Source organism: Cetorhinus maximus, chromosome 21, assembly GCF_964194155.1.
Source record: "Cetorhinus maximus chromosome 21, sCetMax3.hap1.1, whole genome shotgun sequence".
Classification (NCBI taxonomy): domain Eukaryota; kingdom Metazoa; phylum Chordata; class Chondrichthyes; order Lamniformes; family Cetorhinidae; genus Cetorhinus; species Cetorhinus maximus.
Genome location: NC_135899.1, coordinates 80,853,021 through 80,866,979, shown reverse-complemented (window position 1 = coordinate 80,866,979; position 13,959 = coordinate 80,853,021). Strand labels below are relative to the sequence as shown.

The following is a 13,959-nucleotide window of genomic DNA, read 5'->3' as shown; positions in this document are numbered from 1 at the left end:
TAGAATCAGGAGCTCACAAGGAGAGGCAAAAACATAAACCCACATCTTACCATTTTGCACCTATTACACTACATTTCTGGTTAGTAAATATATTAAAGTGGTTCTACACGCTCTTATGACAATGTTTTACAGTGTAATACTGTTTCATTACCCAAGCGGGAAATGTCAATTTTACACCAGCAAATTTTAAAAATAAATATTTGGCACATACCCACATAAGATTCTTTGCAGTTCTACTATTTAATTGCTATACAAATTAAATTTCAATAGCACAGCCAGCAGAATTTATTTTCCCAAAAATCACAAGTCAATCACTTTAATGTTAATATTTTGCATTTTGATTCCATGAGCTATTTGCAACAGGCCTGCCCAGTCCCCTGTACACCATTCCCTCTGGCCTCTAAAAGTCAGCAGAATGAACAAGCTCACATTTTGCTGAGTTCTCTGTTAGTAAATACTCTGTGTCTGTGAAAAGCTTCACTGATTGAAATTCGTGGGCAACAATTTTTCCTCATCCCAACTTTCCTAAGCACTATCCAATACATTTACTAGAAGGATAACACAAACTTAATTGTGGATTGAAAATGATCAATTTAATACATTCTCCCTCCACCCCTGGTCAGTGGAAAGCAAGATTAATAAAATGACATTGAAAAGTTTAAAAACACTTAAAAAAAAACAGGAATAGCAGCTTTCATGTAGTCACACTCAGGATTGACTAATTCACCTCAGTTTACATTTTCTCAGTTATAATTGGATTCTGTTAGTGTTTGGGTATTGTGGTTCCCATTGGTTCAGAGATATGCCCCAAGTCATTTCATACAGCAAGAATTAGTCTGATTGGACTTCAGGGTAACATTTCCACTGCCACTAGTATGGTACAAATTCATAATGCAGAGACATAAAATAGAGTAACAGCTGGAATCTGAGTATAGCCACAACAAATACACTGCACTTTCACCCTTTCCATATGGATATAATACACCGTCAACCTTGATTAAATGGCTATTTCGTCTTAAATAGTCATTTCTTCCAAAATGGACATCTGATTGAGCGGGACTTGTATCTGGATTAAGAGACACCTAGTAATCTGATGACAACCATTAATATAATGGTTCAAACATTTTAGCAGTACAAGAAAATCTAATTCACACATATCAACAAACGACTGCAGTTTAAAACTGAAGGACATTTTCGACTTTCTGAAATTACCAGTTGATCTTTTTAAATCTCAACTTTGACAGCAACTTCTCCTGCTTAAAGAGACCAATCAGATAAATATTGGCAGGTATGCAGATGTTAAGTTTATTCTCTTGCATTAAGACACCAGTACAGTTAGTGCTATAAAGCTGTATTTTATCAGCATGAAAGCTAAACCCTAAATAAATATATCTCTTTTAAGAAACATGTATTCTTTCCAAGAGCTGCAGTTTCAGCTTCCAAATTTCTCTCAGGGGTGAAATTTCCATGTAAGAATTAGCACTCCTGTACTTTACAGTATTTAAGGAAAACACTTACATTGTAATTTGTCAGGATTTCTGTGAATTCTGAAGTAATGTGTAAAGTTTATGAAATATTTTATTTTACATGTACTCTCAAAGCCAATGAAAGCTACATTGTCATGTTAATGATAATACACAGCCATTTCACAAAAGCACCATCAATAGACGATGTAACCTCTTTTGTGCTTCATTGCTTGCTATTTTTAGCAAGTGGTCCTTTAAAGGCATGTGCTGGCAGAAGAGCTGAATCAACATTACACTCGCCACATGGTCTGAGCCAATCTCCTTTCCTGGGGTTTAGCTAAAATAAAACCTCAATGGACAGACACTATTTAAGTTACTGATTTGGAACCAGGGACATTGAAACATTTCTGACCTTTAGACAATTTATTCAATTCAGGAAAATATAACTGACATTAATGCAAGGCATGCAAATTGCATCAAAAATTCAAGCACTTCCAAAGTTTATCACATTGCATTCTCCGAAAAAAATGTATATCTGACATTTAAGATTAAAGTAACCTTAAAAGGAAATATTTAGTCATAAATTCTGAACAAAGTTCTATGAATTTTTTTAATTGAACTTCGATGGTCAATAACCATAATTAGTTAAAAAAAGCTGACCAGTAAATTTTTCTTCAAACTATTAATGGAATTTTGAACAGTGTACTCATACCTAGTGAGCTACAATGGGTTCATTTAGAAATTGCATGTTTATGACAGTAATTACAATAAAATTGCTATTTTAAAACTGCATTCAACTTTTGGAACACAGTATTCATCTTCTCAACTGCTGCATAAGCAATTTCAGTTTAACCAAAGTGCCAGGGAAAGGTGTTACTTTTTTTTAAAGCTTCATTTTCTGACATTCAAATTTGGAACAAGTTACTTCATCTTTCTGACATTTCTATGTTTGTTGCAACATTCTGCATTTCCAGCACCATATCTTTCCTCTTCCTTATTGTTTTTGCCAGTTTTGTGCATAGACACTTGTGTCCACTTTGTAGGATTCAACTATACTTTCAAGCATTACATACTCTCAAGCATTTCAATGCCAATCTACATCATAGATGATGGTCCACCTTCATTTTACTATGGATATATCATGTTGCCATTGATCTAAAGAGATCAACCAGTGTAAAGCAGACAAACAGATCCTAATTTTGATATATGGTACAAATTCATAACCAACAGAAAAAGATGATTTTTTTTCACCAATTAATATTTTGAACAATGTTCAGATGCCCAGCGAGTCATTGTGGGGACCTGTAGAAATTGGTGTTTCTGATAGTAATTATAACCTGTTTAAAACGTGAGTCTAGTGATTTATGTGACAAACTTAGATTGAATTTATGCCCTCCATGATGCTGCAGGAAGTTAAAACTGATAGTCGTGTGCCCTTAATGTTTACATATAGAATAGCTTTTGGGTAGGGTGAATACACTTCAATTTCAACTGTGTACAAAAGTCAATCTGTTGTGAAAAGAATGTGAAGCTCAAATGGCTAATCTCGGTATCTGACCAAGTCTTAACCTTTTGTAACTCACAACAACCCAACAGATACTTTATATGATTCCTGTAAGAACTGTTGTCACTAACATTTCACAGTGTAATGGTGACTTTGATTTTTTTTTTATACTACAGGCATGTCAATTGTGAAAATGCCCAGAAAGTATAGTATTTTTGTTATGCAAATTGGAGTTGTCTAAAAAAAACACATGAACTGACCCTACTGTAAACTATTGGTTTGTTACAGATGGTGGCTGCAATAGATTAATTTGAAGAACTGAATTAAAACCATCATTCAAGAAGCATATTGATACATTAAAATGAATTTTCCCCAAAAAGTATATTACCATCAATATGCTAATAATTCTAGTGACAACTAATACTAGTAAGTTATGTGCTCAACTCTGCTATGATTATCTTGTGAAGGCAGCAGCATTTTTTTAAAAAAACACTATTTGACAGAAAGGGGATGAAAACAGATTTCATAATGGAAGACTTTGCCTAAATCAAGTGACAAGAAGAGTCACTAGTACAGGGGAGAAAAGAATTAGTGACACTAGAAAGTTGTATGCCGAGCACATTAGAATACTGCTTCATATTTCATTATGGATAACGTGTAAATGCTCGAGTTGCTCCTTACCATGCGTGTAGGTTGCTGGTAGTTGAACATTTATTTCTGAATTAGATAAAGGAGGATTCCGATTGGCTGAGAACTGTGGTTAAGCCCACGATAGTTGCACAGTTTCGCTCAGCATCAGAACCTTTCATTGTTTTGTGTTAGAGCTGGTGCTGTGATGTCAGGAGGATCACAGAACAACAACTGAAAAAGATTTTTTAAAAATTTTAACAGACATTAAAACAAAATGAAACTAATAATCTAAGTGCAACAATGAAATCAAAAGGTATAATTATCCATATTTCAGCACACAAGTTATTGTTTTAAGCACTCTAACTTGTGCCAAGATATATACTCGTGTGCTGAAACTTGCACTAGTGAACAAGATGGTGTACATTATCTGCTGCTACCCTATTGTTAACTGGATTTAAAAGTCACTAGAATACTTTAAAATACCGTTTCTTTATCATACAACGATTACTAGTGGACAGAGGCCTATTCCCCCAATAACTCAATCACATTAGGGGTCAAAGTAGCAGATGAAATGGCTGAAACTGCACTAAAGTGAAGGTGAATACCTTCTGCTGATGATTCCCATCATTGTTACAAATACACAAAACTTGACCAACAACCAGGGAGTGGGAGAGAGTAGATTTAACCTGTGCAGAAAGTAAGTAATGCCAGATTAGATTGAATGAACTAGTCTAACACGACAGGCAGGAAACAAAAATAATTTAAGTACAAAATCACAGTGTAAAATACTAGAACAGTGCACATGACCAAAAAGCAAAATGTCCCCTCATCATTTTGTGGCTAAATGGATAACCTGATATAGCAATGAACACTACATCAAGGAAAATCCAGTGTTCAATAGCTTGCTAGGTTCTCCAATCTCAGTCCTGGGTTACAATCTGCTTCAGCACCCATTAGGCTTGGGGATGAGGAGACGCACTGCTCAACAACATTATGAAGCTTTCAGTCACTGATGTACACTAAATAATACAAACGATACTGAGTCTTCAGATACATTCTCACTATATATTTCACTGAAATTTGAATACCCAAAGCTTATTCTTACTGACTCTAATCTTGAGTTTTAATATGCACAAAACTCTAACCGAATTCAAGTACAATGGTGACAGTACAAAATCACCTTTGTCTCTCTCCATCTGCCCTCTACATTGTCATGGTTCATTCAGGCACCTTAATTAAAAGGCTATTCTTCATATGCAATGCATATGCTTCTCGAAAGCAACTGCTAGCTGACTTTTGGATCATAGACAGGCTCTCTCCAGAAGAGGTTCATAAGACCAAAATCTGGTACAAGAGACTGGCTGGTTTTCTTTCTTCCCCTAGCCCAGGGACACTGAAGCCAATTCTAGTGTGTCTGCCAACACCCCAGCTGAAATTAGCTATAAAACAGTTTTCATAGCTTGTTTGGCCCAGTAACAGATCAGGTGCTTCATCTCTCTATTGAACCATTGGGGTGAGGGGCGGGGTTGGGGGTTGCTCTACAACTTTTCTTCCACAAGGCACATACGTGTGCCATGTATGCTTTTGCATGTCTAAAAGGCATTTCATCTACTATGCAACTTACCGAGTATCCATGTTCCTGCCTGCAATTTCTTTAGAACATCTTAAAAACAACTTGCGCCAATTCACTGAGAACCGTGACATTGACAAATGTTAAATCATTATTGATTTTCATACATGTGAAACTATGTGTTTACAAACAGAAACCCCAAAGTCATGATATTTCTGTCCCTTCAGAATTCTTAACCTTTCTACCTACTAGCCCATTATTTCAGTTCTCTGCAATTAAATCACCAGGTAATTGATGCTGTATTTCAGAAATTAGGACAGGGAATCTCCCAGATAAAAATGTTTGGTGCAGGCCATGATTTTAAAGGTGCTTTTCAAGTCAACAGAATAGAAAACATTCCCTGAGCTTGCCAGCCTAGTTATTGATATCTTGGTAATAATGAGACATGTGTTCCTCTGCAAGTTGCCCCCACCCACAACCCCAGAAGGTAGCAGCAGTTTGGTGGAAGTTGTCATTCAACTGGCTGAGTTTCAGGCTCCTGATCATTCCCCAACCCCAGGAGGAGGTGAGTTTGGTGGCAGCTGTCATTCAGCTGGCTGAGTTTCAGGCTCCTGATCATTCCCCAACCCTGGGAGGAGGTAGTTTTGGTGGAAGCTGTCATTCAGCTGGCTGAGTTTCAGGCTCCAGATCATTCCCCAACCCTGGGAGGAAAAGGGTTTGATGGAAGCTAGCATTCAAGTGGCTGTTTCAGGCTCCTGATCGTTCCCCAACCCCAGGAGGAGGTGAGTTTGGTGGAAGCTGTCATTCAGCTGGCTGAGTTTCAGGCCACTTATCATTCCCCAACCCTGGAAGGAGGTGAGTTTGGTGGAAGCTGTCATTCAGCTAGTCGAGTTTCAGGCTCCTGATCATTCCCCAACCCTGGAAGGAGGTGAGTTTGGTGGAAGCTGTCATTCAGTTGGCCGAGTTTCAGGCTCCTGATCATTCCCCAACCCCAGGAGGAGGTGAGTTTGGTGGAAGCTGTCATTCAGCTGGCTGAGTTTCAGGCTCCTGATCAATCCCCAGCCCTGGGAGGAGGTGAGTTTGGTGGAAGCTGTCATTCAGCTGGCTGAGTTTCAGGCCACTCCTGAAAGGGGGGAGGGGCAGGGGGATAGTGGTGGATGGGAACGTGGTTTAAGGTTTTTTTTTAAAAATATTAAAGTGTTGGGCTCACCGTCTGCGGGCTGCTGGAAGTTGACATAGGCGTATCCGAGTGACCTCCTGGTGATCATGTCCCTGCAAACTCTGATGGAGAGCACAGGCCCGGCCGGGCTAAATTTCTCATACAGCATCGCCTCGGTCACATCTGGGTGCAGGTCGCCGACATAGAGCGAGGCCATGGGGTAGCTGGCACCGGTCTGATTCATCCTCAAGAGAGTCCGACACAAATCAAAATGTTAACTTTAAAAGGGGGAGAGAGAGCGAGGATTTAAAACCGGGGAGGAGGAAAGGGGGGGGGGGGGGGGGGCAAGGGAGAAAAAAAAACCGCCGGGCAAAGAACTTTCCAGAAATGCGCGAGCCGGCTTTAAAATGTTCTCTTCTCTCCTGAAGCCTGTGGCCTAGAGTAGGATTCCACGTCTCTTAAATTTAAAAATAAACCGTTTCGAATGCTTGAGTTTCCAGAAACTTCGGAAGGTTTGTCCCTACCGATGGCAGACAGTAAAATCCCAGCGCGTGGCTGACACCTGGTTGGCTTTATTTTTCCTTTTTTTTTTAAATTTATAAAAAATGAACTGGATTTTTTTTTTCTCCTCCTCTTTAAAACTTAGTTCCGCCGATTTTTATTTGGGTTTTTCCTTTTGTTTTATGAAGTTTTTTTTTATTTTTTTAAAGATTTTTTTTCAAGTATGAGCGTGTGCCGCCGCTGGAGCTTCACCACACTCACACATGTGGCTAGGAGACGGAGAGAGAGTAATGGAGGAGAAGGGCCTTTTATACCAGCCACAAAACAGTCCCGTCATTTCCTGCACCATGAGAGGAAAGGCCAACAAGCGAGGAACAAGAGAGGGAAAACCCAACCCAACTCAGCTCAGTCAGCTACAGTCGCTGCCCTCTGCAGGCTCAACAGCTCAAAGCTTCTGTCCCCTTTCAGAAAGCTCAACTGGGGAGGAAGAAAGGCTTCAAACCAAAGTTTGTGTGGCATCAGCATTCACCTTAGGCTGCTCCCTCAAGGTTGGGCACACAAGGGGCGTAGGGTCGCCAACCCTTCAGAATTGGCCTGAAGTCTCCAGCAACTGCAGATCAATCTCCCGGCCAAGTAGAACATAGGGAAGCGTGAAGTTATTCACTTAATCGGTCATAAGAGTAGAGAAAAAAGCAGCTTTTTCTTTGCTTAGAAGGTGAGAAACTTGTTAGTGTTGAGGTTCAAAGGGTAATTAGCACCTCATCTTCCGACTAGGCACTTTACAGCCTTCCGGACTGAATATTGAATTCAACAACTTTAGATCTTGAACTCCCTTCTCCATCCCCACCCCCTTTCCGTTTCTTCCCCCTCCCTTTTGTTTTTTCCAATAATTTATATAAATTTTTCTTTTCCCACCTACTTCCATTATTTTTAAATCTATACCTGTAATGCCCTGTCAGTCTTTCCACCCCACCCCCACTAGAGCTGTACCTTGAGTGTCCTGCCATCCATTCTTAATTATCACATTCTCTTAGATAATATCACCACCTTCAACACCTCTTTGTTCCTTTGTGACATATTTTGATTATCTGCTCCTATCACTGCTTGCTTGTCCCTACACCACCCCCCCCCCACAATTTCTCCCCCCTCATCTTAAACAAGCTTATATTTCACCCCTCTCCTAATATTATTCAGTTCTGTTGAAGGGTCATGAGGACTCGAAACGTCAACTCTTTTCTTCTCTGCCGATACTGCCAGACCTGCTGAGTTTTTCCAGGTAATTCTGTTTTTGTTTCAAAGGGTAGGTTGCCAACCCTCCAGAATTAGCCTGAAAGTCTCCAGGAATTGCAGATCAATCTTCAGTGGAAGTATAATATAGGGAAGTGTGAGGCTATTCACTTAATTGGTCATAAGAATAGAATAAAAAGCAGAATTTGTTTTTAAAGGTGAAAAACGTCTAAGTGTCGATGTTCAAAGAGCAGGGTTGCCGACCCTCCAGGATTGGCCTGGATTCTCCAGAATTGAAGATCAATCACCAGGACACTGCTGTGTGCAATCCTGGAGGAAAATCATTGGGACATTAAAAATGATTGGGTTTTTTTGTCATTTTCTTTGAACATTCCTCTTTACCAGCAATAAAAATATTGAGAATGGGAAATAAAGGCTGTTTGGCTGACAGTCAAACATCATCCAATTGAATATTGAGCCTTTATGCTTTCCAATTGGCAAGGCAGTACATCACAAAGATGGATGTGTTGGCCAACTAATGGCTGGAGGGTGGGGGCAAGTCATATGATGATGTTGGTCTTCTTACTTATGAAAGGATACACTTGCCATAGAAGGAGTGCAGCAAAGATTTACCAGACTGATTGCTCAGATGGCAGGATTGTCGTATGAGGAGAAATTGGGCCAACTAGGCCTTTATTCACTTGCATTTAGAAGTATGAGAGGAGATCTAATTGAAGCATATAAATTTCTGACAGGGATGGACAGACTGGATGCAGGGATGATATTTCCTCAGGATGGGGAGTCTAGAACAAGGGGTCACAGTCTCAGGATACGGGGTAGACCATTTAGGACTGAGCTGAGGAGAAACTTCTTCACTTAGATGGTGATGAACCTATGGAATTCACTACCTCAGAAGTATGTGGAGACCAAGTCACTGAATATACTTAAGAAGGAAATAGATGGATTTCTGCACTCTAAAGGCACCAGGGGATATAGTGATAATGCAGGAGTACAGCATTGAGATAGAGGATCAGCCATGATCATATTGAATGGCGGAGCAGGTTTGAAGGGCTGAATGACCTATTCCTGTTCCTATTTTCTACGTTTCTATGAAACCATGAGGAATACATTTAATCATAGTTGGCAACCCTTCACAAGGGGTTTAATGAGATATAAAATTGGGTTTTGCTGGATTTCCACCCATTTTGCACCCAAGTCCCCACTAGATCTGATCATGTCAGCTAGAGGACGTAGAAGTTCCTGGTCAAAGCATAGGGAATTTCATTTCGATATCAAGATTGGGTGGGCTGGGTGGGGGGTGGATATCTAGCTGCTCTATTTCACAGCTGGCGGGCATACCAATAACAACAACAACTTATATTTATATAGCACCTTTAATGTAATGAAACATCCCAAGGTGCTAATTCACAGGAGGATTTAAGACAAAGTATGACACCGAGCCACATAAGGAGATATAAGTTTGGTCAAAGAGGTAGATTTTAATGAGTGCTTGGAGGAAGGCAGAGAAGTGTAGGGAGGGAATTTGAGACCCTAGGGCCCAGGCAACTGAAGGCACAGCTGCCAATGGTAGAGCGATTAAGATTGGTGATGCTCAAGAGGCCAGAATTAGAGGTGTGCAGATATCTCAGGGGTTGTGGGGCTGAGTCATTATATATGGAGAGATTTGGAAACAAGAATGATAATTTTAAAATCAAGATGTTGCTTGACCAGGAGCCAATGTGGATCAGACAGCACAGGGATGATAGGGGAACAGGACTTGCTGCATGTTAAGACATGGGCAGTAGAGTTTTGGATGACCTCAAGTTTACAAAGGATAGAATGTGGGAGACCAGCAAAAGAGTGCATTGGAATAGTCAAGTTTAGAGGTAACAAAGACGTGAATGAGGTGTTCAGCAGCAGATGAACTGAGACAGAGACAATGGCGGGCAATGGTACAGAGGTGGAGGTAGGTGGTCTTAGTGATAGCATGAATATAAGGTCGGAAACTGAACTCAGGATCAAATAAGACACCGAGGTTGCAAATAGGCTGGCTTAATCTCAGGCTGGGTTGGGGACTAAAAACAATGGCTTCAGTCTTCCCAGTATTTAATTAGAGGAAATTTCTGCTCATCCACTACTGGGTATCAGGTAAGCAGTCTGATCATTTATCAATAGTGGAGGAGATGAGAGAGGCAATGGTAAGGTAGAGTTAGGTGTTGTTAGCATACACGTGCAAACTAATACTGCACTTTTGGATGGTATTGCCGAGGGGCAGCATGTAGATGAGAAATAAGAGGGGGTCAAGGATAAATCCTTGAGGACACCAGAAGGAGCATTGCGGGAGGAGGAAGAGAAGCCTTGCAAGTGACTCCCTGGCTACAATTATAAGAATGAAACCAGGTGAGAGCAATTCCACCCAGCCGGATGACACTGGAGAGCTGTTGGAGGAGAATGTTGTGGTCAACCATATCAAAGGCTGCAGACAGGTGGAGAAAGACAAGGAGGGAAAGCTTACTATTGTCACGGTCACATTGGATATAATTTGTGACTTTGATAAGAACTGAGGGCAGCATGGTGGCGCAGTGGTTAGCATTGCTACCTCACAGCTCCAGGGACCCAGGTCCAATTCTGATCTTTGGGTGGCCGTCTGTGTGGAGTTTGCATGTTCTCCCTGTGTCTGCATTGGTTTCCTCCCACCATCCAAAGTTGTTCTAGTTAGATGGATTGGCTATGGTAAATTGTGGGTGTGTGCCCTGTGATGGACTGACATCCTGTCCTGGGTGTGTCCTGACTAGTGCCCATTGCCTGTCAGGATAGGCTGTGACTCCTGGCAATGATGAAGTGGTTCTGGAAAAGTGAGTGATAAGAACTGTCTTGGTACAGCAGCAGGGGTGGAAAATTAATTGAAGGGATTCAAACATGAAGCTTTGGAATACCAAAGAAAAAAAGACTTGCATTTCTATAGCGTTTTTCACAATCCAAAGTGTTTTACTTTCAATGAAGTGCTTTTGGACTGTGGTCACTATTATAGGAAATGCAGTAGCCAATTTACACACAGCAATCTCCCAACCAATTCAAAACCGCGCCCAGGAAAACAGGTGTCCATGGTTACTAGGAATGGACTACCAGCTTGCAAGCTATTTAAGAATACTGAATTTTACAGCTAAGTATTTTTAATTCTGAACCATTTTTCCTATGGATAGGGTTCCTGCTGGCACTTCCTCTTTCAGTAGCCTTTTATTTTTGCCCCAGCTCCCTTTCCTAATGCCAATGCATTTACCAATTGGGAATACTTCAATCTGCATTCAAAAAGAAGGAAGTCCTATGAAACAATGCAAGGCCAATAAGTAATAAAAACAGAAAGTGCTGGAAAAACTCAGCAGGTCTGGCAGCATCTGTGGAGGCAGAAAACGAGTTAACATTTCAAGTCCAATATGGGTCTTTTTCGTTTTTCCAGCACTTTCTGTTTTTATTTCAGATCTCCCGCATCCGCAGTATTTTGCTTTTATTTTAGGCCCAATAAGTCTTCTGTACACTCATGTCAGTACGCACACAGTCATATGTCCAGAGAGAAATGAGATCTCACTTGGCAGTGCTTGTGACTGCTCCTCTTTCCAAAGGAACCTGTGCCAGCCAACTCCTGACGGCATCATGCCATATCTGAATGCCTGACTAACTACCTATGATGGATGATTCTTCAAAAGCACCCAATTAGAATTTGCCAAGTTTTAATTGGCACTGCATGAAAATGGCATGTCAGGGTGATCAATCAATAACCTAATTGGCCCCACCTCCCAAAATACCACCAACCATTTCCCTGAGTACCTATTTGCCAAAGGTTATGTGGACCTGTCATCTTAGGGTCTGGGTCAGCAGAGAAACCGATACAAAGCTGTTCCAACTGCTGCAAAACTACTTGTGACTGCCATTTAGCATAGGCCTGACATACAGGCATTCAAAGACTTTAATGATTAGCTGTAGCCTCAAACTTGGCTGTACCTGATGGCTGACCTATGATATGGTACTCTGGAAGGCACACAGGGCCTTCTTGCCACTGAATCAGCATTACTTTGCTTTTAACAACAAACGTATGGTAGCATACTAAGCTGTTCTGTCACTTGTCTGCAAATGACTGTCTTTCACTTCCTTTCAGTAAGCCACTTCTGAATCCCTGCTCCTTCAGTTTTGGTAAAAGCAGACAATGGGTTGAAATGCCTTTTAAGGTGTTCTAAAGGCCTTCTGAATTTTTGCTTCCATAATGTGACACGCTTCTTTTATTGTACTCAACCATTTAATTTTCACATGGATTTCATTTTCATCTGCACCAATCAGTGTCCTTTCTAGGCCTATCTGAGACTGCACCTGTTGCTGTGGATAATCATGAAAATCAGTGTATCCCAGCAAATTGAGAGTTATTAGCAGATGACCTTTCAAACAAGATTTTCAAAAATTCTTAATCATTTAGAATTGACTTGGACCTAAAAATAAAATTAATCTCCATAATGCTTACTCAGCAAACATTTCAACTAAGCTACATGCAGCTGTCAATCATACAAATACTTGTAAGTCAGAAAGAACAGCTAGGAACTTCCTGGGTTTATTGCTGCATACAAAGTTACAATATTGAGACAGGTTCCTCTGAAATGATGCTAACCTGAGTATCCAAGAAAACAAAGGCTATGTGTCGTTGAACCATATAGAGCTGAGTTCAATTCCAGGTTTATTCCAAGTTACCTAATCTTAACAGTGGTATATAGTAAACAGAATGTGACAATGGCTTCAGTACCCTTGGTTTTATGTAATGGAAAATCAGCCAGGGTTTTCGTACCAGTAATCTCCTGATGCCACTACTAAAAAAAAGCACATCTGTGAATTTTTTCTGGGGGCAGGATTGAACTTTGTTGTGATGCAAATCCCATGATTATACTAACTGATACATACTCTTTGGTCCTCATAGATCTGAATGGATCAAAGGGTACAGTGCCAGATGGTACCCCAGTATTTCAGTTAATCAGAGGAGGATGGCATTAAAGAGAGGGAACATTCAACATGGCTTCAGCCATATCATTCCTCCCTCTGGAATATTCAACTAAAGTCTGTTTGATTCACTACTTTTCTTCCCTCCTCAAAATGGCTTCTTCCATCTTTCTGTTGGATAGCACCTTCAGGTAAGGGGGAAAAGAGAGGTTGGAAAAAAGGTGGGGGGGGGGTGGTGTGGTTGGGGATGGAAGATAAGAGTCTTAGGACCAGCAGTGTACATCTGCTTACACATATTTCAATATTTCCTTTGTGTTTATTCACAGGCACAACTTAGAGTAGAAATATTCAGATCACAAGCTTTGGATGAGTGGAGAATAAATAACAGGCTCAAAGCAACCAAGCTGCTCTTGCAGTCTAAAAATCAGCTTGTGCAATACAGTCTAGACAGTCTGGTTGGAAGAAATGTGTAATCAATAATGTGCTAGCCATTGCAAATAATTGAGAAACTGGAGCTGAATTCTGTGCAAGGTGCACAACCAGCTGCTAAATGGCATACAATAGTAGTATACGGTACGTATCTTGTCAGCAAAAAATGCCTGATGTAAGCAGACTTCCATATAAAATGACTGGTTTTAACAATACTGAATGAACAGCCCCTATTATACTTAATAGAGTACAGGAAGTGCAGGGACGAAGTAAAAAAAGAAATAAGGAAATCAAAGAGAGGGCATGAAAAAAGATTAGCAAGTAAAGTTAAAGATAACCCAAAGATGTTTTACCAATACATTAATGCTAAAAGGTTAGTTTAAGGAAAAAGTGGGACCTATCAGAGATGAAGATGGAAACTTGTGTGTAGATGTAGAGGCTGTGGGAAGGGTTTTGAATTAAATGTTTTGTCTCCGTGTTTACAAAGGAAAGGGAG

General features: G+C 40.4%; 1 protein-coding gene across 3 annotated transcripts in view; it reads right to left on the bottom strand.

The window, feature by feature from the left end:
* The window catches only part of pabpc4 (poly(A) binding protein, cytoplasmic 4 (inducible form)), a 46,550-nt gene extending 39,760 nt beyond the window's left edge, over positions 1–6,790 (bottom strand). Inside the window, exons 1-2 of one of the 3 annotated variants that reach the window (XM_078567262.1) lie at positions 6,381–6,790; positions 3,652–3,831 (exon numbers count right to left, since the gene is read on the bottom strand). Coding sequence is in view for 1 of the 3 variants with exons in the window: in XM_078567261.1 (XP_078423387.1) it covers positions 6,381–6,573 (193 nt within the window). In the remaining 2 variants the exon portion in view is untranslated. The remainder of the gene's footprint in view (positions 1–3,651; positions 3,832–6,380) is intronic. The other 2 variants (XR_013580065.1, XM_078567261.1) reach the window with 2 other exon arrangements.
* Between the last annotated feature and the right edge of the window lie 7,169 nt (positions 6,791–13,959).